General features: G+C 42.3%; 1 protein-coding gene across 2 annotated transcripts in view; it reads right to left on the bottom strand.

Moving 5' to 3' along the window:
- LOC126480925 (alpha-tocopherol transfer protein-like) overlaps positions 1-21,648 on the bottom strand; it is a 149,458-nt gene that overhangs the window by 104,817 nt on the left and 22,993 nt on the right. The window contains exon 2 of one of the 2 annotated variants that reach the window (XM_050104337.1): positions 7,758-7,910. The exons of the other annotated variant lie outside the window; for it this stretch is intronic. Within the exon in view, the coding sequence (XP_049960294.1) occupies positions 7,758-7,896 (139 nt within the window). The 5' untranslated portion in view covers positions 7,897-7,910. The remainder of the gene's footprint in view (positions 1-7,757; positions 7,911-21,648) is intronic. 2 annotated transcript variants of the gene reach the window in all.

The following is a 21,648-nucleotide window of genomic DNA, read 5'->3' on the forward strand; positions in this document are numbered from 1 at the left end:
GATCTTCGCAAATTGCATCACCGCTGAAAATCGTAATACAATCTCTCCTTTCAATTATCGTACGAACGTCGAAATGGCAGATACTGAGATAACCGATCGATGAACGTAAAAGCAACAACGATCGCTTAGTAGTGGAAAGACATTGCGACCAGATGAGATAGCTGTAAAATTCTAAAAAGATTATGCGAAAGTAGTTGATCCCTGTCCAGCAGCAGTTTTTTGTAGATCACTGGAGCAACGAAGGGCACTTAGCGATGAAAAATGCACACATCGTTTCCGTCTTCAACACGGAACGTAGGACAGGTGCTCACAATTATAGACCTATGTCATTGGTGTCAAACTATCGTAGAATTGTGGAAAATGTTTATACTAAAGAATTATGACGTATTTGGAGAAAGAAAATCTCCTCTGTAAAAATCAACACGCATTCAGCCAAGCAGAGTTCTTGCGAAACTCAGCTCACTCTGTTCCTCCACGCAATTCGCAGCGCTGAAGGAAACGGCGATCAGCTTGATGCAGTGTTCCTTGACTTCAGGAAAGCATTTGACAGCGTCCCGCACTTCTGCTTAGTGTTAAAAAATGTATATATACGAATTTACCGAGTCTGCACCTACATGGATACTCTGCAAATCACATTCAAGTGCCTGGCAGAGGGTTCATGGAACCACCTTCACGATTCTCTGCTATTCCAATCTCGTATAGCGCGCGGAAAGAATAACCACCTATATCTTTCCGTACGAGCTCTGATTTCCCTTATTTCCCTATGTAGGTCGGTGTCAACAAAATGTTTTCGCGTTCGGAGGAGAAAGTTGGTGATTGGAATTTCGTGAGAAGATTCCGTCGCAACGAAAAACGCCTTTATTTTAATCATTTCCAGCGCAAATCCAGTATCATTTCTGTGACACTTTCTCCCGTATTTCGCGATAATACGAAACGTGCTGCCTTTCTTTGAACTTTTTCAATGTACTCCGTCAGTCCTATCTGGTAAGGATCCCACACCGCGCAGAAGTTTCTGAAAGAGGACGGACAAGCGTAGTGTAGGCAGTCTCCTTAGTAGCTCTGTTACATTTTCTAAGTGTCCTGCCAATAAAACGCAGTCTTTGGTTAGCGTTCCCCACAACATTTTCTATGCCTTCCTTCCAATTTAAGTTGTTCGTAATTGTAATACCTAGATATTTAGTTGAATTTACAGTGTTTAGATTAGACTGATTTATCGTCTAACCGAAGTTTAGATTTCCTTTTAGCACTCATGTGGATGACCTCACACTTTTCGTTATTTAGGGTTAACTCCCACTTTTCGATCCATTCCGATATTTCTTCTAAATCGTTTTACAATTTGTTTTGATCTTCTGATGACTTTATTGGTCGATAAACGACAGCGTCATCTGCAAACAACCGAAGACGGCTGCTCATATTGTCTCCAAAATCGTTTATAAAGATAAGGAACAGCAAAGGGCCCATAACACTACCTTGGGGAACGCCAGAAATCACTTCTGTTTTACTCAATGACTTTCCGTCAATTACTACGAACTGTGACCTCTATGACAGGAAATTACAAATACAGTCACATAACTGAGACGATATTCCATAAGCATGCAGTTTCACTACGAGCCACCTGTGTGGTACAGTGTCAAAAGCTTTCCGGAAATCCATAAATACGGAATCGATCTGAAATCCCTTGTCAATAGCACTCAACACTTCATGCGAATATAGAGCTAGTTGTGTTTCACAGGAACGATGTTTTCTAAACCCATGTTGACTGTGTGTCTTCGAGGTAATTCATAATGTTCGAACACAATATATGTTCTAAAATCCTTCTGCATATCGACGTTAACGATATGGGCCTGTAATTTAGAGGATTACTCCTACTACCTTTCTTCAATATTGGTGTGACCTGTGCAACTTTCCAGTCTTTGGGTACGGATCTTTGGTCGAGCGAACGGTTGTCTATGGTTGTTAAGTATGGAGCTAATGCATCAGCATACTCCGAAAGGAACCTAACTGGTATACAGGCTGGACCAGAAGACTTGCTTTTATTAAGTGATTTAAGTTGCTACACTACTTCGAGGATATTTACTTCTACGTTACTCTTGTTGGCAGCTGTTTTCGATTCGAATTCTGGAATACGTACTTCGTCTTCTTTTGTGAAGGCATTTCGGAAGGCTGTGTTTAGCATCTCTCCTTTGGCAGCACTGTCTTCGATAGTATCTGCATTGCTATCGCGCAGAGAACGCATTGATCGTTCCCTGCCGCTAACATACCTCACATACGACCAGAACTCTTTGGATTTTCTGCCAGGTTTCGAGACAAAGTTTCGTTGTGGAAACTGTTATAAGTATCTCGCATTGAAGTCTGCGCTAAATTTCGAGCTTCTGTAAAAGTTCACCAATCTTGGGGATTTTGCATCTGTTTAAATTTGGCATGTTTGTTTCGTTCTTTCCGCAACAGTGTTGTAACCCGTTATGTGTACCAAAGAGGATCAGCTCCGTCGTTGGTTAATTTATTTGGTATAAATCTCTCAATTGCTGCCGATACTATTTCTTTGAATTTAACCCACATCTGGTCTACACTGATATTATTAATTTGGAATGACTGGAGATTGTCTCTCAGGAAGGCGTGAAGTGAATTTTTATTTGCTTTTTTGAATAGGTATATTTTTCTCTTATTTCTCGAGGATTTGGGGATTACAATACGACAACCCTGTGTTCACTAATCCCTGAATCGGTTTTGATGCTCGTTACTAATCCGACCAGATTTGCAACTAGATTCAAGACATCCGTGCAGACAGAACGTTCTTACCAGAATATAATCTACAGATTTTGAGGTAATATCCGGAGTATCCCAAGGAAGTGTGATACGACCGTGACTGTTTGAATGTATATAACCCGGGCGGAGTGGCCGCATGGTTTGAGGGGCCATGTTACGGATTGCGTGACCCCTCCCGCCGGAGATTCGAGTCCTCCCTCGGGCATGGGTGTGTGTTGTTCTCAGCATAAGTTAGTTTAAGTAGTGCGTTGTCTAGGGACCGATGACCTCAGCAGTTTGGTCCCTTAGGAATTCACACACACACACACACACACACACACACACACAAATGGTTCAAATGGCTCTGAGCACTATGGGACTTAACATCTGTGGTCATCAGTCCCCTAGAACTTAGAACTACTTAAACCTAACTAACCTAAGGCCATCACACACATCCACGCCCGAGGCAGGATTCGAACCTGCGACCGTAGTAGTGGCGCGCACACACACAAAATGTATATAAATGATCTAGTAGAAGCTCTTTAAGATATTTCGCAGGTGATGCGGTTGCTTATAAGAAAGGAGCAGCGTCGGAAGGCGGTATCGATCTGCAGAATTATTTACAAAAGATTGGTGAATGCCGAAGTCTCTGACAGTTGTCCCTGGACGTAAATAAACGTAACATTAGGAAAAAGGAATCCATTACTGTACAACTGCCCTACTGACGACAAACTGCTGGAAACAATACATACCGTAAATATCGAGAGTGAACTTAAATGGAATGACCACATAAACAAATAGTAGGAAAAGCAGACGCCAGACTGAGATTAATACGTGAATTACAAGGAAATGTAACTCATCCACGAAAGAAGTGTCTTCAAGGCGTTTGTTCGACGGATTCTTGAATATTGTTCATCAGTCTGGGTCCTTTAAAAGGTAGGACTGATAGAAGAGGTAGATAGGATCCAACGAAGAGCAGCGCATTTCCTCACAGCATCGTTTAGACGGCTCGAGAGCGTTACAGATATGCTACACGAAGTCAGTCTCAGACGCTACGAGAGTGGCTTTGTGCACCAGGAAGAGGTTTGCTACTGAACTTCCGAGATAGCACTTTGCGCGAAGTGTCGGACAACACATTAATTCCTCCTACATACATCTCGCGAAATGACTACGATGAGAAAACTCGAGAAATTATACCAAATACGGAGCCTTACCGACAATCATTCTTCCCACGCACCGTTCGCGAGTGGAACAGGGAAGGGGCGATAAGTTGGTGGCACCAGAAGCACCCTCCCCGACATGCCGCAAAGTGGCTTCCGCAATATTTATGTAGATGTAGATATAGATGCAGATATGGAAAAGTGAACAGAATCTTAGAGCGACCCAATGACAAATGCGTATTTCACCCATCCCCAAAGATATTGACACTATTATGTTCAGTAAAGACTGGTCTAGGCCTCTGCCAAACTGGGGCCCACCAAACCCCTGACAACGCATGCAAGAATATATAAGGGAAACTGTACATACAGCAGAAGAAGGGTGCCGTGAACGTAGCCGCCACTCTGAGTTATACCAAACCACCAGACCAGCCGTGGCCAACCATGGTATAAAAACTGGTCATTCTATGTAGCACAACAAAACCAACATACTTAGGCAGTCTTCCTCATTCTGGGTTAGTGTGATTAAAGTGACCGAAGAAATTAGTGATCAGTACTGCGTAATTAACGAAGATAGCGGTCTACAACTGCATCAGGTGTGGAACCCTGCGCTGAACAAAGATGCGCTCATAGATGGTTTAGAGTCTTGAATGATGTTTTGTCACAGAATACTGTTTCATCATTTATGACATTTCTGTCCAGTATGACAGCTTTCTGGATGTGATATTTTTCTTCTATTGTTAGTAAGTGGTCCAGATCATTACTGCCTTTCAAGATCTGGAGATATGTTTCTGTGCCACTACGATTAAAATACGCAACGTAATCTATAAATAACAAACCAAAACAAATAGTTTTCCGTACCAGAGCCTCACAAAAATAAAAAATACCAATGTTCGCAGGTCATTTTACATGTAAGAACAATAACAAAAGCCGGCCGGAGTGGCCGTGCGGTTCTAGGCGCTACAAACTGGAACCGAGCGACCGCTACGGTCGCAGGTTCGAATCCTGCCTCGGGAATGGATGTGTGTGATGTCCTTAGGTTAGTTAGGTTTAATTAGTTCTAAGTTCTAGGCGACTGATGACCTCAAAAGTTAAGTCGCATAGTGCTCAGAACCATTTGAACCAATAACAAAAACATGTTTGCCAGGTAAATGAAAAACCAAGTACAGGTCAGGATAAGGCAAATATACCAATGATAAGCGTAAAGAAATGGGCGTATATCACTATTTTACCGTAGTTTAATTGATATACGGGGTGTTCAAAAAGTCTCACCGCAGTGCCGTATGATTGTTAGGCGCGCGTGCCGTATGCCGCAGTGAATATACCGAAATGAAACTGAGTGAAATACAAGTTATTAATTTATTGAATATTGCTTTTTACTTACAAATTTTCACATTAAATGTTGAAAGTGTTTCCTCTGTTGTTGAATACACAATTCAATTCGTCTAATCATGTTTCCAAACACAAGCTGTAACATTTCTTCTGTAACAGAAGCAGTGAAAGTAGATATTGCAGTTTTCATTTCATCGATGGATTTTGGACGATTTTTATAGACAGTTGCTTTTGCAGCACCCCGGGAGAAAAAAGTCAGGTGGTGTTAGGTCAGGCGATCGTGGAGGTCAAAGTCCCTGTGAAATTATGCTATCATCAGCAAGCACTGACATTGAAACGCTAGCTGTATGCGCGATTGCACCATCTTTTTGAAAATAACCGCACAGTATTTCACTTAATACAAGTTCTCCTATGAATTGGTACTGAATATCACTGCAGTATCGTTGTGCGTTTCTTGTTTCGTTGAAAAACCCTGGCAGGAGAACAATCATACGGCACGCGCAGCTAACAATCATACGGCACTGCGGAGACATTTTTTGAACACCTCGTACTATGACAAAAATTCAATACAGACGTTGCCCCAACATCCCTGTGTTGCAGATGACCTGATGTATTAATTTAGGCGTGTGCACCCTCTTTGATTTATTACTATTTTCTGCAGACATGGGAACAGACTTTAATATTTCATTAGGAGACATAAATTTGTTTTGATTGTCGCAGTATTTAGATGCAGAAGTAGAAAGACTAATAGAATTCTGATGGGCACAGTGTATGTAATATATGTTGTGTAAATTGAAGAAAAGATCGTGTCAGGTAGAGGAATCGACAGGTTGTTCCAGATATTGCGGCCTTCATGTTGACTGGTTTCCCGACGGTATTTTGATTATACGTATGAAGACAACAGTATTAGTCGGCCACAGTATTACTGAATCTGGGAGTACGACCGCTTTGCACAGCTTAGCGTGAGCATACTTGATAGTATATGCGCATCTGACCTCTGGGATGTATTTTCCTTCGACATCACTGTACTTCTTCATTGTAACGTCACCGTGCGTTTCCGATAACTACCATGGGAGAGCAAGTGAAATACACTACTGGCCATTAAAACTGCAACACCACGAAGATGACGTGCTACAGGCGTGAAATTTAACCGACAGGAAGAAGATGCTGTGATATGCAAATGATTAGTTTTTCAGAGCATTCACACAACGTTGGCCACTCGAACTGTCAACACAACTGGCGCTGCTAAGAGTATCCTACGACTTCCACATCGCTGGCAACGGGTTATACACAATGCTGGTGACTACTTTGGAGGTCAGTAAAACTTTGAAACACGTATCTATTTTGTACGAGCTGTTATATCCTAGCCAGTAATGCCACCCGAGCCCGCTGCCAAAAGGTTGGCAGCATCAAAGTCCGGACGCCGTCCGCATAAGCAGCGCCAGTGAGACAGGAAATCGCCGCAAGTCTGCGCGCGCCACCGCTGGCTTCTGGGTTCTTAAGCGCTGGAGTCGCGAGCGCTAGGACAGTTCTGTATTCGCCGCTCAGTTGTATACTCGCCACCGAATTGTGTACTTGCCAGTCAGTTGTGTGTTCATCGCAGCAGAGTTGTTGTTTGTCGTCAGCCGACGCTGACCTAGCCGCTCCGACTCGAACTAGACAGATTTCTGTAGACACGGAGTTCACTACTGTTTCTGTATCTTCGTTAATAAAGATAAGTACCGACTTTTATTTAATCAGTGTTTGGGTTTTCATCTTTCTGTTCACTGTTCCAGCGGACCGGTCGGCCCGCTATTATAAGTGTGGCGGTGACTTCGTAAGCCGTTTCTACAGCGAATTGCTTGTCGCTACGAACACCGCCACAAAACGAGCTGTAAATAAATAGTTGCCACTATAAGTTCCTACCCTCGTATGAGGTTCATGAGTTTGCTCTACAAACAAAATCTCTTCACCATTAAGGGTAGAAGAATCTTGCATTTCTACGTTGGAAGCTGAACGTGGGAGAAATTACACTGCAAGCACAGAATTTAAAAAATTTAGACATCACGAGCGCTGTGAAGATGGAGGAGGAATGAGAAAGCCATAATGCAGTCGCAAAACGAAACGTTGCTACAAAAGAAGAGCAAAGAACACACACACACACACACACACACACACACACACACACACACACACACACTGCACGAACACAATGCACGAACAGGTGAGTTGTCAACTGTTAGGGATAGAAAGGAAATGGGACGGAGGAACTGTACCAACACCTATGGATCTAGACTCTTAGATTAGGATGGTACGTTTGTTGTATACAGTCCGATACTAGCGTGGAAGCGAAGAGACAGAAATGGGAAGAGAACTGAGCTGGTGTGTACACAGAGCAACAACTCATAAACATTAGAGCTCTCACAACATACAGTTAATTACTAACCTGAAACCACATACGAGGATGTGCAGTTGTTTTGGAAGTGAATTGAGTAATAGATGAAAACAGTTTTGTAACACTGGTCTACTTCTGGTCCGAGTTACCTATGGTGTCGGGTAGGTGCGGCTGGGCCTGCAACCAGTCCCTCAGCGTGGCCAGCGACTGCTGGATCTCGTCCTCACTGGCGCCCAGCTGTTTCCTGATGGCCGCCCGTTGCTCTGCAGTGGCAAACTCGAACTTCATTTTCAAACAGTTTCCTGTAAAAGAGCAGGAAAGTCCGGTGTCGGCAGAGACCATTAACTCGGGTTTGATCAACAGTCCATGCAGAGCTTTCTGTGGTTTCAGTTTACCACGAAAGGAATGGGCATCTTTAAATTAGAACAAATCATATAAGATGCAAATTATGGCTTCAAAAGTGGAGAAAAACTGAAAAACCCTTCTACGATTGCGACAGTGTGTTACAGACGAAACAGCACAACAGCACTTGACGATGGAGTGTCCAAGAAGGAGATTGAAACGTCCCCTTTTTAACAAATTATACACGACTGTGCTTAACCTGACACACAATATTTTTAGCGCAACGCAATCTGACTTTCAAGAATCCCTACAAAAGAATGGCCCTGACTAACATTAAACTATACCTTCCAGAAATCACTTACCTCACAAAAATCTTCATTACTCGAACTACTGCAATACAGCGAGCGCCACTACTGCCAGCTAAATAAAAGATTCAAACTACTGAAGGCACTAACTACTGATAGGGATAGTTAGCAAATGAAAAATATTAATAGAGAACGAACAACGTATTTACCTTGATATCATCATATATAAATATAGCAGTTCATGACAAATTAAAAACATCCGCCATCTCTCTCCCCACATCCACCACTGCTGGCGGCTCACCTCCAACTGCGCAACGCTACGCGCTGTTCACATCCAGCTGCCGCTGCCCAACACTACAATGGCAGACAACAATGCAAACCAGCCACAGACTGCACACAGCACAGCCAGAGTACAGTGGGTCTACGTCTTTGATGATCCATCAATATCATTATTTCTACAAGGACTGCAGTGGGTCTGCACCTCTGGTGGCCCACCAATACCGTAATCTCTACCAGGACTACACTGGGTCTGCTCTGTGGTGACCTACCTACCAATACTCTTCAAAATTTCGACTGACTCTGCTGTGGGTTTGTTCTGTTGTGGCCCATTACCTGTATGCATGTCAAGAGTCAGCACTGTCTTTCCGTTGGAAGGACAACACTACTTCTTCAAGACTGCATGGAAATCCACTACTTCTGTGTGCATTTTCTTTTACTGCTCAGACTTTGAGAAAAACTCTGCATTTTTACTGTGATGAACAATCTGGACTGTCTTTATGGACTGTGAGAAATTTTTAGCTTTTGACCAACATTGTATCAATAAGTGTGTGCATTTGATTTCTTTGTTATTGTAATTATGAAAAATTTTTTTCAAATCTGTATTGGCCACTGCCCAAACCAATTTGTAAAATTTTTTGTGGGGAGCATGGGGGCTATGTAAGTAGGCTGTTTAGGTTCTTATATTGGTAACGCCACGTAGCGCTCTGAAAATCACTGGCTGTGCTGTGTGCAGTCTGTGGCTGGTTTGCATTGTTGTCTGCCATTGTAGTGTTGGGCAGCGGCAGCTGGATGTGAACAGCGCGTAGCGTTGCGCAGTTGGAGGTGAGCCGCCAGCAGTGGTGGATGTGGGGAGAGAGATGGCGGAGTTTTGAAATTTGTCATAAACTGCTATATTTATATATGATGATATCAAGGTAAATACATTGTTTGTTTTCTATTAATATCTTTCATTTGCTAACTATCCCTATCAGTAGTTAGTGCCTTCAGTAGTTTGAATCTTTTGTTTAGCTGGCAGTAGTGGCGCTCGCTGCATTGCAGTAGCTTGAGTAGCGAAGATTTTTGTGAGGTAAGTGATTTGTGAAAGGTATAGTTTAATGTTAGGCAGGGCCCATTCTTTTGTAGGGATTATTGAAAGTCAGATTGCGTTGCGCTAACAAAATATTGTGTGTCAGGTTAAGCACAGTCGTGTATAATTTGTTAATAAGGGGACGTTTCAAGATGTGTGAACACAATGCGAGACTTACATAGTGGCACCAATGATGTCAAGAACTGGCTGAAAACACTGGACATTAGTTTTTAACTTCCTAAAAATTCACACACACATATATACTGAAGCGCCAAAGAAACTTGTATAGGCATGCGTATTCAAATACAGAGATTTGTAAACAGGCAGAATATGGATCTGCGGCCGGCAACGCCTAAAATGTGGCTCTGAGCACTATGGGACTTAACTGCTGAGGCCATCAGTCCCCTAGAACTTAGAACTACTTAAACCTAAGTAACCTAAGGACATCACACACATCCATGCCCGAGGCAGGATTCGAACCTGCGACCGTAGCGGTGGCGCAGATCCAGACTGAAGCGCCTAGAACCGCTCGGGCACATCGGCCGGCGGCAACGCCTATGTAAGACAGTAAGTGTCTGGTGCAGTTGTTACATCGGTTACTGCTGCTACAATGGCGGCTTATCAAGATTTAAGTGATTTCGAACGGGGTGTCAAAATCGGCGCACGAGCGATGGGACACAGCATCTCCGAGGTAGCGATGAAGTGGAGATTTTCCCGTACGACCATGAATATCAAGTAAAAGATCTTGCAAGAACGGGACAAACGACGATTGAAGTGTATCGTTAAACCTGACAGAAGTGCAACCCTTCGGCAGATTGCTGCAGATTTCAATGCTGGGACATCAAAAAGTGTCAGCGTGCGAACCATTCAATGAAACATCATCGACATGGGCTTTCGGAACAGAAGGCCCATTCGTGTGCCCTTGACTATGACTATGACACAAAGCTCTACGCCTCACCTGGCCCCGTCAACACCATCATTGGACTGTTGTCTGGAAACATGTTTCCTTGCCGGACGAGTCTCGTTTCAAATTGCATCGTGCGAATGTACGAGTATGGAACTAACTCATGAATCCATGGAGCCTCCAGCTTATCAGGGGATTGTTTAGGCTGATGGAGGCTCTGAAATGGTGTGGGACGTGTGCAGTTGGAATCATATGGGACCCCCAATAAGTCTAGTTACGACTCTGACGGGTGACACGTACGTAAGCAAACTGTCTACATCTACATCTACATCCATACTCCGCAAGCCACCTGACGGTGTGTGGCGGAGGGTACCCTGAGTACCTCTATCGGTTCTCCCTTCTATTCCAGTCTCGTATTGTTCGTGGAACGAAGGATTGTCTGTATGCTTCTGTGTGGGCTCTAATCTCTCTGATTTTATCCTCATGGTCTCTTCGCGAGGTATACGTAGGAGGGAGCAATATACTGCTGGACTCGTCGGTGAAGGTATGTTCTCGAAACTTTAACAAAAGCCCGTACCGGGCTACTGAGCGTCTCTCCTGCAGGGTCTTCCACTGGAGTTTATCTAGCATCTCCGTAACGCTTTCGCGATTACTAAATGATCCTGTAACGAAGCGCGCTGCTCTCCGTTGGATCTTCTCTATCTCCTCTATCAACCCCATCTGGTACGGATCCCACATCGCTGAGCAGTATTCAAGCAGTGGGCGAACAAGCGTACTGTAACCTACTTCCTTTGTTTTTGGATTGCATTTCCTTAGGATTCTTCCAATGAATCTCAGTCTGGCATCTGCTTTACCGACGGTCATCTTTATATGATCATTCCATTTTAAATCACTCCTAATGCGTACTCCCAGATAATTTATGGAATTAACTGCTTCCAGTTGCTGACCTGCTATTTTGTAGCTAAATGATAATGGATCTATCTTTCTATGTATTCGCAGCACATTGCACTTGTCTACATTGAGATTAAATTGCCGTTCCCTGCACCATGCGTCAATTCGCTGCAGATCCTCCTGCATTTCAGTACAATTTTCCATTGTTACAACCTCTCGATACACCACAGCATCATCTGCAAAAAGCCTCAGTGAACTTCCGATGTCATCCACCAGGTTATTTATGTATTCTGTGAACAGCAACGGTCCCATGACACTCTCCTGTGGCACACCTGAAATCACTCTTACTTCGGAAGACTTCTCTCCATTGAGAATGACATACTGCGTTCTGTTATCTAGGAACTCCTCAATCCAATCACACAATTGGTCTGATAGTCCGTATGCTCTTACTTTGTTCATTAAACGACTGTGGGGAACTGTAGCGAACGCCTTGCGGAAGTCAAGAAACACGGCATCTACCTGTGAACCCGTGTCTATGGCCCTCTGAGTCTCGTGAACGAATAGCGCGAGCTGGGTTTCACACGACCATTTTTTTCGAAACCCATGCTGATTCCTACAGAGTAGATTTGTAGTCTCCAGGAAAGTCATTATACTCGAACATAATCCGTGTTCCAAAATTCTACAACTGATCGACGTTAGAGGTATAGGTCTATAGTTCTGCACATCTGTTCGACGTCGCTTCTTGAAAACGGGGATGACCTGTGCCCTTTTCCAATCCTTTGGAACGCTACGCTCTTCTAGAGACCTACGGTACACCGCTGCAAGACGGGGGGCAAGTTCCTTCGCGTACTCTGGTCACCTGCAGCCGTTCATGTCCATTGTGCATTACGACGGACTTGGGCAACTCTAGCAGGACAATGCGACACCCCGCACGAATGAATGCTAGGAAACAGGGAGGAACCATAAGTGTAGACATGTGCAAAGCACACAACACGTGAAACGTTCAGGCTAAATCCATTTGGATCGAGACTATTTTCTTCACTTGTTCAAATTGTTTTATCAGGTAGCCGCTACTGCCCACAACAACGACTTCATCATTTACAAATTAAATATAGTAGGTGCTCAAAATGACTGCCTCCAGCGTCACATAAAATGTTATTTTATGGGACTAAGAGATTAGAAAGGAAACAAAAAGAAAAATCTTCAAGCCAATTATCAGTAGCATTATGACATGGATCAGAAGTATGGACACACTAGAATCGCAAACAGTAAAAAGGTTGACGGTAACGGAGATAGACATTTGAGGCGGTCCACTAGCCGAGAAAGAATCACAAACGAAGTCATCAAGAAGAAAATGGACGTTACAAATTCAATTGCAGATTTTAGATAAGAAAAACAATAGTTATGGCATGGACATAGAAAAAGGGTGTCAAAGGAGAGATTACCACAGAGAATTGTGGAATGATAGCCAGCAGGAAGAAAGAAAAGAGGGAGACCGCCGATCACATGGATTCAAGTAATTCAGACATCTATCAGAAGCAAAAATAATAAAGAAAATTCATGGACAGGTAGACAAAAGTGGAAGACGAAAATCAAATTTCATGCGTAATCTTGGAGTACCAGAAAATGTAAAGTGTTACATTGTGAAACCGTATAATACTAACAATCTGTATCTGTGCCTAGTAAATTAATAAAAGTGAATTAGAGTGAAGAAAAGGGTAACTGATAAATCTCGAAAAACTGGAAATGATAACCAAAAGTGATACAGAAACGATTGAGGTGTCAGAATAAAAACCTTGGCGAGCAGCATGAGCTCATGTACAGTATCTACTTTTGGAAGAAATTTCACATTTCATGGATTAAATACTTTATGTAAAAAGTTGATGAAAAGCCTTTTTAATTAATCAAACGACACAGTTCACATAACAGCAATGTGATAGTGCAAGGGTAGTGTCATACAAACCACATACTGTTTTTATGACATGTGGTTCATATGACTTATTAGATTATTTTGTACTTAATTTTTGTAATTAAAATCACTCAAAATTTAAATTCTTTTTAAGTTATGAGGAAACTTATTGAAACAACAGAAAGGCAAGGGGATTAATTTTTCACTAGAATGATGTACGCTTTGTTTGTTACCAACAAATTCTGGGCACTCTTTATCATTTTGCAAAATTGTGCAATCTTGCTTTTTATATTTTCATTAATTGTGGACGAATTATCCATTGTACAAGTTACTTCAACATCTTTAACAGGACAAAACGCCAGTATCCTGCATATTAATGATAAAGAAACTAAAATTTTGAGCATTGGTAAATTGTGAGACTAACGGCAGGTCGTTGCAGGAAGTCCAGTCCGAGGGTATGTAAGGACAGACCAGAGATGGGAGCGTGGTACTCAGCTGCAGACCTGGACAGACGACGGACCAGTGTTAGGCAGTATCAGTCACCTATTTCAGATAGAACTATTCACGTGTGTGCCCTCATTGCTTAAAAAATTTCGGCGTCTTGGTTAGAACTATGACTTATTTTCGCGATTTGTCGAACTTTGCCGATTTTTCAAGCTCGGTTCCAAGAATTTGTTACATTTGCAGTCACGAATACTGGTCAATTGTTTGAATTATTAGCGATTCAGACACAGTTGTAAGTTGTATTTCTTTGTACCTTGATGAACAGTCTGGTCTTGTATTTATTTACATCTGGTGGATCAGTCACGACTTTATTAATTTTTTCCTTTCTAATGTTTTCATTTTTATTTTATAACCCGGTCATGATGATACTCTAGAAAGCTGCTTTAGTGCTTCCCTTTCTCTGATAATAATTATTTTACATGTAAATAAAAATGTATGGAATATATTCCTAGTGATCATACAGAACTTTGTAATTTTTGTAATGATCTGTGCCTATGAATATAGACTGCCTTCAGTTATCACACAGTAATGCATCTCTTATTTTATAAAATCAAAATAATGTAATATGTATATAAGCTCCTAACAAACGTTTGTGTCATTTGATGGTTTGATAAGATGGAACGTTCATTCTCCTGGACACTTTCTTTTAGATAATTTTGTAATATGGATACAAGCTGAATGCAAATTTTGTTTCGTTTGACAAAATTATATGTTCAGTCTTCCTTTTGATATTAATGTCTTTATTTTTTCGTTTACTCCTGTTAATTTTGTGATTGAGTCCATGAAAGGAACGTTATGACATGACGAGTGATAACCCGAGAAGAATTCATCCTGAGATATAATTCCTAGAATATGCATTTGTCATTCGTAGTATCTTTGGCTGCAGTTCTACGATCTCTGCCGACCTTTCTATTACTGAACATCACATGCCACTTCAGTTTTGCTATGTGCTTCAGCACGATAGCTACTGTCTGCTGTATGCACTCCAATACTGTATGTGGATTTAACATGTTGGTTTATGGCATGATGCTTGTTAATATTAATGATCTGTTGTACAAAAGACCATCATACAGGAATTCAAAACTGCATCAGGATCCTCTGCAAGTGGAAGGTGAGAAAACTTTGATTTCATGGTCGAGATGCTACTCATAAGCCACACATCACGCCGGTAAATACCAAACGACGCCTAGCTTGGTGTAAGGAGCGTAAAGATTGGACGATTGAACAGTGGAAAAACGTCGTGTGGAGTGACGAATCACGGTACACAATGTGGCGATCCGATGGCAGGGTGTGGGTATGGCGAATGAACGGTGAACGCCATCGGCCAACGTTTTTAGTACCAACAGTAAAATTCGGAAGCGGTGGTGTTATGGTGTAGTCGTGTTTTTCGAGGAGTGGGATTGTACCCCTGGTTTTGCCTGGCACTACCACTGCACAGGTCCACATTGATGTTTTAAGCACCTTCTTGCTGCCCACTGTTGAAGAGCAATTCGGAGATGGCGACTGCACCTTTCAACACGATCGAGCACCTGCTGATAATGCACAGCTTGTGGCGGAGTGGCCACACGACAATAACGTCCCTGTAATGGACTGTCTTGCACAGAGTCCTGACCTGAATCCTATATTGAATTCCAGCATTACCGATGGAGCGCGCCACGAAGTTAGTCATTTTCAGCCAGGTGTCCGGATACTTTTGATCGCATGGTGTCATTTCAGAGATATTTTCATGAACTCGTGGAAATGAGAGTTTTTTCGATATTGCACTACGACCACAGTTCATTTTTTCTTTTCGTGTTTAATACAAAACTGGCAAAACGAATACCCGTGCATTTCCGGGTTTCTCAGCTAGTAAATTTTATTCCTTAAATGTGTACACAATTGTGAAGTGTTAACTGTGCAATGGCTGATTGATAAATATCTTCGCTGTTCAATGAGCTGCAGTACTATGATACGGGGATTTCGATGCGTAACAGGAATACAAAAAGGTACCCGTAAACACATGAATAGTGAATTACGCAACTTTGCTTCTTCGAGGTGGTAGTTAAAAGTTTGCCACTATTCGTCGTATTCACAGAACGATTCAGAAGTACAGGAAATCATGGTGAGAGAACTATTACTGAACTTTAGTGTGACTTTATGCAAAGAACGGTCGCGTAACATTACTTAACACAATTCAGCGGCTTTTCGTATCTGCGGTCGCCGTATGCGTGATGGTAATTTGTTTTGTACTTCTGTTTCAAGGCAAACATGTTTCAGTCACCTTTTGCTAAGCGCCTCGTGTACTTCATTTCCGGAAGAAGATTTTTAAAATTTATGCATCCCTCGACCTGTGTGTCCATATCATTGCGATTTTCTAGTTCAGTGAACACCTAGTTTAGCCACCGTACTTCAGTGCACTAAGGGCGAAACCTAACGACCCAAAAGGAGGAAGAGGTAGCAGTAGATCTATCGAGACACCTGGCATAAACAATAATTGAAGACTCTAAATGGAAAAAGGTTCTGAGTTCCAAATCTGACATTTGGCAGAAGAAAGGAAAAAGAATGTACCTCTATATATACGTACCTGATTCTTACCCAAAAAATTGAGAAGGCATTGGATACCATAGAATTATGCTGCTCATCGCATCATCACAAAAAATAGTGTGACAAATCAGAAAATAAACATTCTAAGTAAACAGACTGGTTATAGTTGCCATTAAGGAAGCTTTCACAGTCTGGTTCAGAGGTAAACACAATAACCAGCCACTTTTAATAATGCTGTTTATTTATACAAATAGCAGCTTTACCGGTTTCGAACCGACAGGTTTATCTTCAGAGGGTTGTTCACATTCGTATAATATTTGTTGTTGTTTACATTACTTGTTGGCTGTTTTTGTAATAATGTAAACGACAACAAATTTACTACAGGAGTGGAACAGCCGTCTGAAGATGAACCTGTCGGTTCGAAACTGGTATCGGAACTGTTTTTGTACACAAATAGCGTTTTTAACAGTGTCTGGTTGCTGTTCTCCGCTTTGGAAGAGTCAACTTGTATTCTCTATACAGGCACGGTTTCAAAAATGTCGACAAAATAGCATCAATAATGTTTTTGTTCCAAGTTCCATTTATACTGCGGCTCTATTTTTTATTTGTGATAATGTTAGTACTGAAACACACTATTAAGTTTTTAGCTAGTAGATCTGTAGCCAACAAGAACCACTAATCGATATTTTAAACTTTGGAACTCCAGAGGAAAGCTCAGTTTGGCTCAAAGACCATGAGCCTTCTACTAACGCACGTTAGAAAGACTTTCTGCATGGTTTGGCACTTGGAGAAACTCTAGAAATATTCAAAAGAGTACCGAGAACACAACAGTACCGTAAACGTATTTTGTAAAAAAAAGGAAAGAAAAAGTGTTGGCAGGTGCGAGTAAGACGAGCACTCTGAGGGTTCCATACAAAATTAATTACGTGTATAGACAGTTCATCCATTCCGGGAATCGAAAATCTCAGTGGTTTTTGCATGTTATTGTCGTTGATACAGGCAACATATCGGTCCCAGGGATTTCAAGATTTTCGAGAATGTTTTAATTTCAAGTTTGAAGTCGGATATCAAGCGACACAAGACATATTTTTCTTTTCGTGCGATATAATAACAAATTAACAATTTTCTGAGTGTTTTTCCTTCACTTGTGCTGCGAAACCTTACTTCTTACCAAATTTTCAATACCAAAGAAAGCAAGTGTTGACAACAGTGAAAATTATCGACGCAGTCCTTTCCGCCTGCCAGAAAGATTATGGCCAGTGTTTTCTCCAATTCTGAAGGAACGCTCCCTATTGAGTACTTCGCATTGGGTTGGACAGTGAAAGATACAATAAAATCTTACGAGCTAAACAGATAAAAAATTAGGCGAGTAATGATATGGATTAAAAATGTATTGTTGTTCAAGACATCATACCTGCCCACAAAAGAGCTTTCACGCTGGAAAACATATTATACATCTACATCTACATATACATGTATACTGTGCAAATCACATTTAAATGCCTGGCAGAGGGATCATTGAACCAGCTTCACAATTCTCTATTATTCCAATCTCCTTTAGCGCTCGGAAAAAGCAAATACCTATAACTTTCCGTGCGAGCTCTGATTTCCCTTATTTTATTATGGTGATGGTTTCTCCCTTTGTAGGTCGGCGTCAACAAAATATTTTCGGGTTCAGAGGAGAAAGCTGGGGATTGAAATTTCGTGAGAAGATACCTCCGCAACGAAAAACGCCTTTGTTTTAATGATGTCCACCCCAAATCCCGTATCATTTTAGTGACCTCTTTCGCTATAATAAAAAACGTGCTGCCCTGCTCTGAACTCCGTCAGTCATATCTGTTGAGGATCCCACATCGCGGAGCAGTACTCTAAAAGAGGATGGACAAGCGTAGTGTAAGGAGTCTCTACTGCCAATAAAATGCAGTCTTTGGTTAGGCTTCCCCACAACATCTTCTGTGTGTCCTTTCCAATTTAAGTTATTCGTAATTGTAATTCCTAGGTGTTTGGTTGAATTTACGGCCATTAGATTTGACTGATTTATCGTGTAACCGAGGTTTAACGGATTTCTTTTAGCACTCATGCGGCTGACCTCACACTTTCCGTAATTTAGGGTCAACCGCCAATTTTCGCACCATACAGATATCTTTTCTAAATGGATTTGCAATTTGCGTTGAACATCTGATGACTTTACTAGCTGATAAAGGACCGCGTCAATTGCAAACAACCTAAGACGCCTGCTCAGATTGTCTCCCGAATCGTTCATATAGATAAGGAATACCAAAAGGCCTATAAAACTATCTTGGGGAACGCCAGATCTTTGTGACGATATCTCTTTCTAGGCTATTAAAGTATCCCATGAAGTACTGTCGTTATGTCGCTGTCTAAACTAAAATGAAGCCACACTAACTGTTTATTACTTTTCATTTTCCGTAAATGAAACAACAGCACCGAATTCCTCAAATTATTAGATAAATACGTGTTACTTTAGTGATAAAGCAAACTGCTGCAAACCAGTTTCATCGGGGAGCGCTGTCTGTAATAAAAGCATTTAATATTTAACTGAACAAAGCTACAAAATCACTTTTCACTGGTGCATACTCTCGGACTGAACAGTATACTAACTCTGTACTATAAGCAAAATCCTGTATCTAATGTACCAGCAAAAGTTTTGAAGTCTGTAGATTGAGTCATGAGTGCCCTTAGAGCGGAGACAACATTGTAAAATTTTTTAGTCCTGAGAACTAGTGTACGAAGTAAATTAGTATTCGGTAATCGTAGAATGAATGTAGGGTATTCGGAAATTCTCTTCACAGACGTCTACGACTTGTAGAGGGGAGTGAGCAGCTAATATTTTGACTAGGAACCCATCCCCGGAAACGTAGCGTTTCTGTGCTACAACCAATTGAAAACGTGATGGTAACGTGACCACATTTACAACTAATTGATTAGACGTGACCCAGTACATTACTTGTTTTACTACTCATTAATAGTCAAATAAATTGTACGTGTACTCGTTCACGAGTTCTCTTCGACGTGATGCAGTACGTCCTCTTCCAATTCGGCTCTGTGACGTCTCCTTGGAGCACCACAGTCACGACTGATGGACGATGAAGATACCCTTTCTCTAAGCCGTTGCGTAATTATGGGGAGAAGGGTACGCGATGGAGTCGGGTGCTGTGTAAAAAGATATTGATAAAGTTGACTAGCAGCTGTTCCATTACTGTGAGCTTCGCCATTCATAAGAATCACGTTGGTGTAATGTGCAAAGCTGATCCCAATCATCTTGCTCCAACACTCACAGACACGTGAATAACGCTCGAACGAGATCAAAGAGGTAGGATCGACATCGAATGACATCAGCCGATCCGACGTAACCATCCCCCACCATACCCACCATGTTGATTACCTGTCTAGCAAACATGCTTTCAACTGGCTGTAGCACGGAAAAGGTACGTATTCAGAATATTATGTACTCACTTCCCTCTTCGGCTTACAGAAGTTTGCAACAGGAGTTTCCGAACACCATGTATATGTTGTGCAACAAAATATATTTAAATCACAACTCTGGGTAGCACAAATACTTAAACTTATTTTGAGTAGGCAGTGACTTAGAGCTTCTATTTTTTTTATGGGCCACAGTTAGTAATTACTAAACCAATCATGATACAGTAATCGCCTTTCTTGACGTATTGTATACATGCAAGTTTTCTCACCTTCCACTTGCAGAGGATCCTGATGCAGTTTTGAATTCTTGTGTGATGGTCTGGATAGATGTCTGCCTACTACACGTTACCACCCTGTCGGCGGTCCGCAGCTCGTGGTCGTGCGGTAGCGTTCTCGCTTCCCGCGCCAGGGTTTCTTGGTTCGATTCCCGGCGGGGTCAGGGATTTTCTCTGCCTCGTGATGACTGGGTGTTGTGTGACGTCCTTAGGTTAGTTAGGTTTAAGTAGTTCTAAGTTCTAGGGGACTTATGACCATAGATGTTGAGCCCAATAGTGCTCAGAGCCATTTGAACCATTTGAGCCAACTGTCGGTGGTCTCTGACAGTCAACAAATGAGGTCGGCCTGTACGCTTTTGTGCTGTACGTGTCCCTTCACGTTTACACTTGACTATCACATCCGAAACAGTGGACCTAGGGATGTTTAGGAGTGTGGAAATCTCACGTACACACGTATGACACAAGAGACACTCAATCACCTGAGCGCGTTCGAAGTCCGTGAGTTCCGCGGAGCGCACCGTTCTGATCTCTCGCAATGTCTAATGACTACTGAGGTCCGGGTTATGAAGTACCTGGCAGTAGGTGGCAGCACAATGCACCTAATGTGAAAAACGCACATTTTTGTGAGTGTCCGGATACTTTTGATCCCATAGTGTATGCAGAAGATTCGATGTGAGATGATGCCGGACAGTTTCTGTACACTGGGCGCAACTGCTTCGCGTGTCTTCATCGCGATTTTGTAAACGTCTCTATGGCAACACCTCTTCATAGCTTTGCAGTTGGAAGCAGTAAGAAGCAGTGTCAGACGTCAGGGGATTCCTTAAATTGACTCGACTGTAGGAGTGTCTTAGCAGTGGAGAATAGATACACACTGAAGAGGTGAAGAAACTGCTACAGCCGCGAGGGTTAGCCATGTGGTCTAGAGCGCCTTGCCACGCCCACGTCGGAGGTTCGAGTCCTTCCTCGGGCGTGTATGTGTGTGTTGTCCTTAGCGTAAGTTAGTGTAAGCTACACTAAGTAATGTGGAAGCCTACGGGCTGATGACGTCAACAGTTGGGTGCTACAGGAAGTTACCGCAAATTTCCAAACTGGTACACCTGCCTAATATCGTGTAGGGCCCCCGCGAGCACGCAGAAGTGCCGCAACACGACGTGGCATGGACTCGACTAATGTCTGAAGAGATACTGGAGGGAACTGATACCATGAATCCTGCAGAGCTGTCCATAAATCCGTAAGAGTACGACGGGGTGGAGATCTCTTCTGAATGACACGCTGCAAAGCATCCCAGATATGCTCAATAATGTTCCTGTCTGGGGAGGCAACTGTTTCCAGTCATCAATAGTCCAATGTTAGTGTTGACGGACCCAGGCTAGGCGTGAAGCTTTGTGTCGTGTAGTCATCAAGGGTACACGAGTGGCCCTTCGGCTCCCAAAGGCCATATCAATAATTTTTAGTTGAACGGTTCGCACACTGACACTTGTTGATGGCCGAGCACTGAAATCTGCAGTAATTTGCGGAAGGGTTGCACTTTTGTCGCACTGAACGATTCTCTTCAGTCGTCGTTGGTCCCGTACTTGCAGAGATTTGATGTTTTCTGC

This window comes from Schistocerca serialis, chromosome 5 (genome assembly GCF_023864345.2).
Source record: "Schistocerca serialis cubense isolate TAMUIC-IGC-003099 chromosome 5, iqSchSeri2.2, whole genome shotgun sequence".
Taxonomy (NCBI): domain Eukaryota; kingdom Metazoa; phylum Arthropoda; class Insecta; order Orthoptera; family Acrididae; genus Schistocerca; species Schistocerca serialis.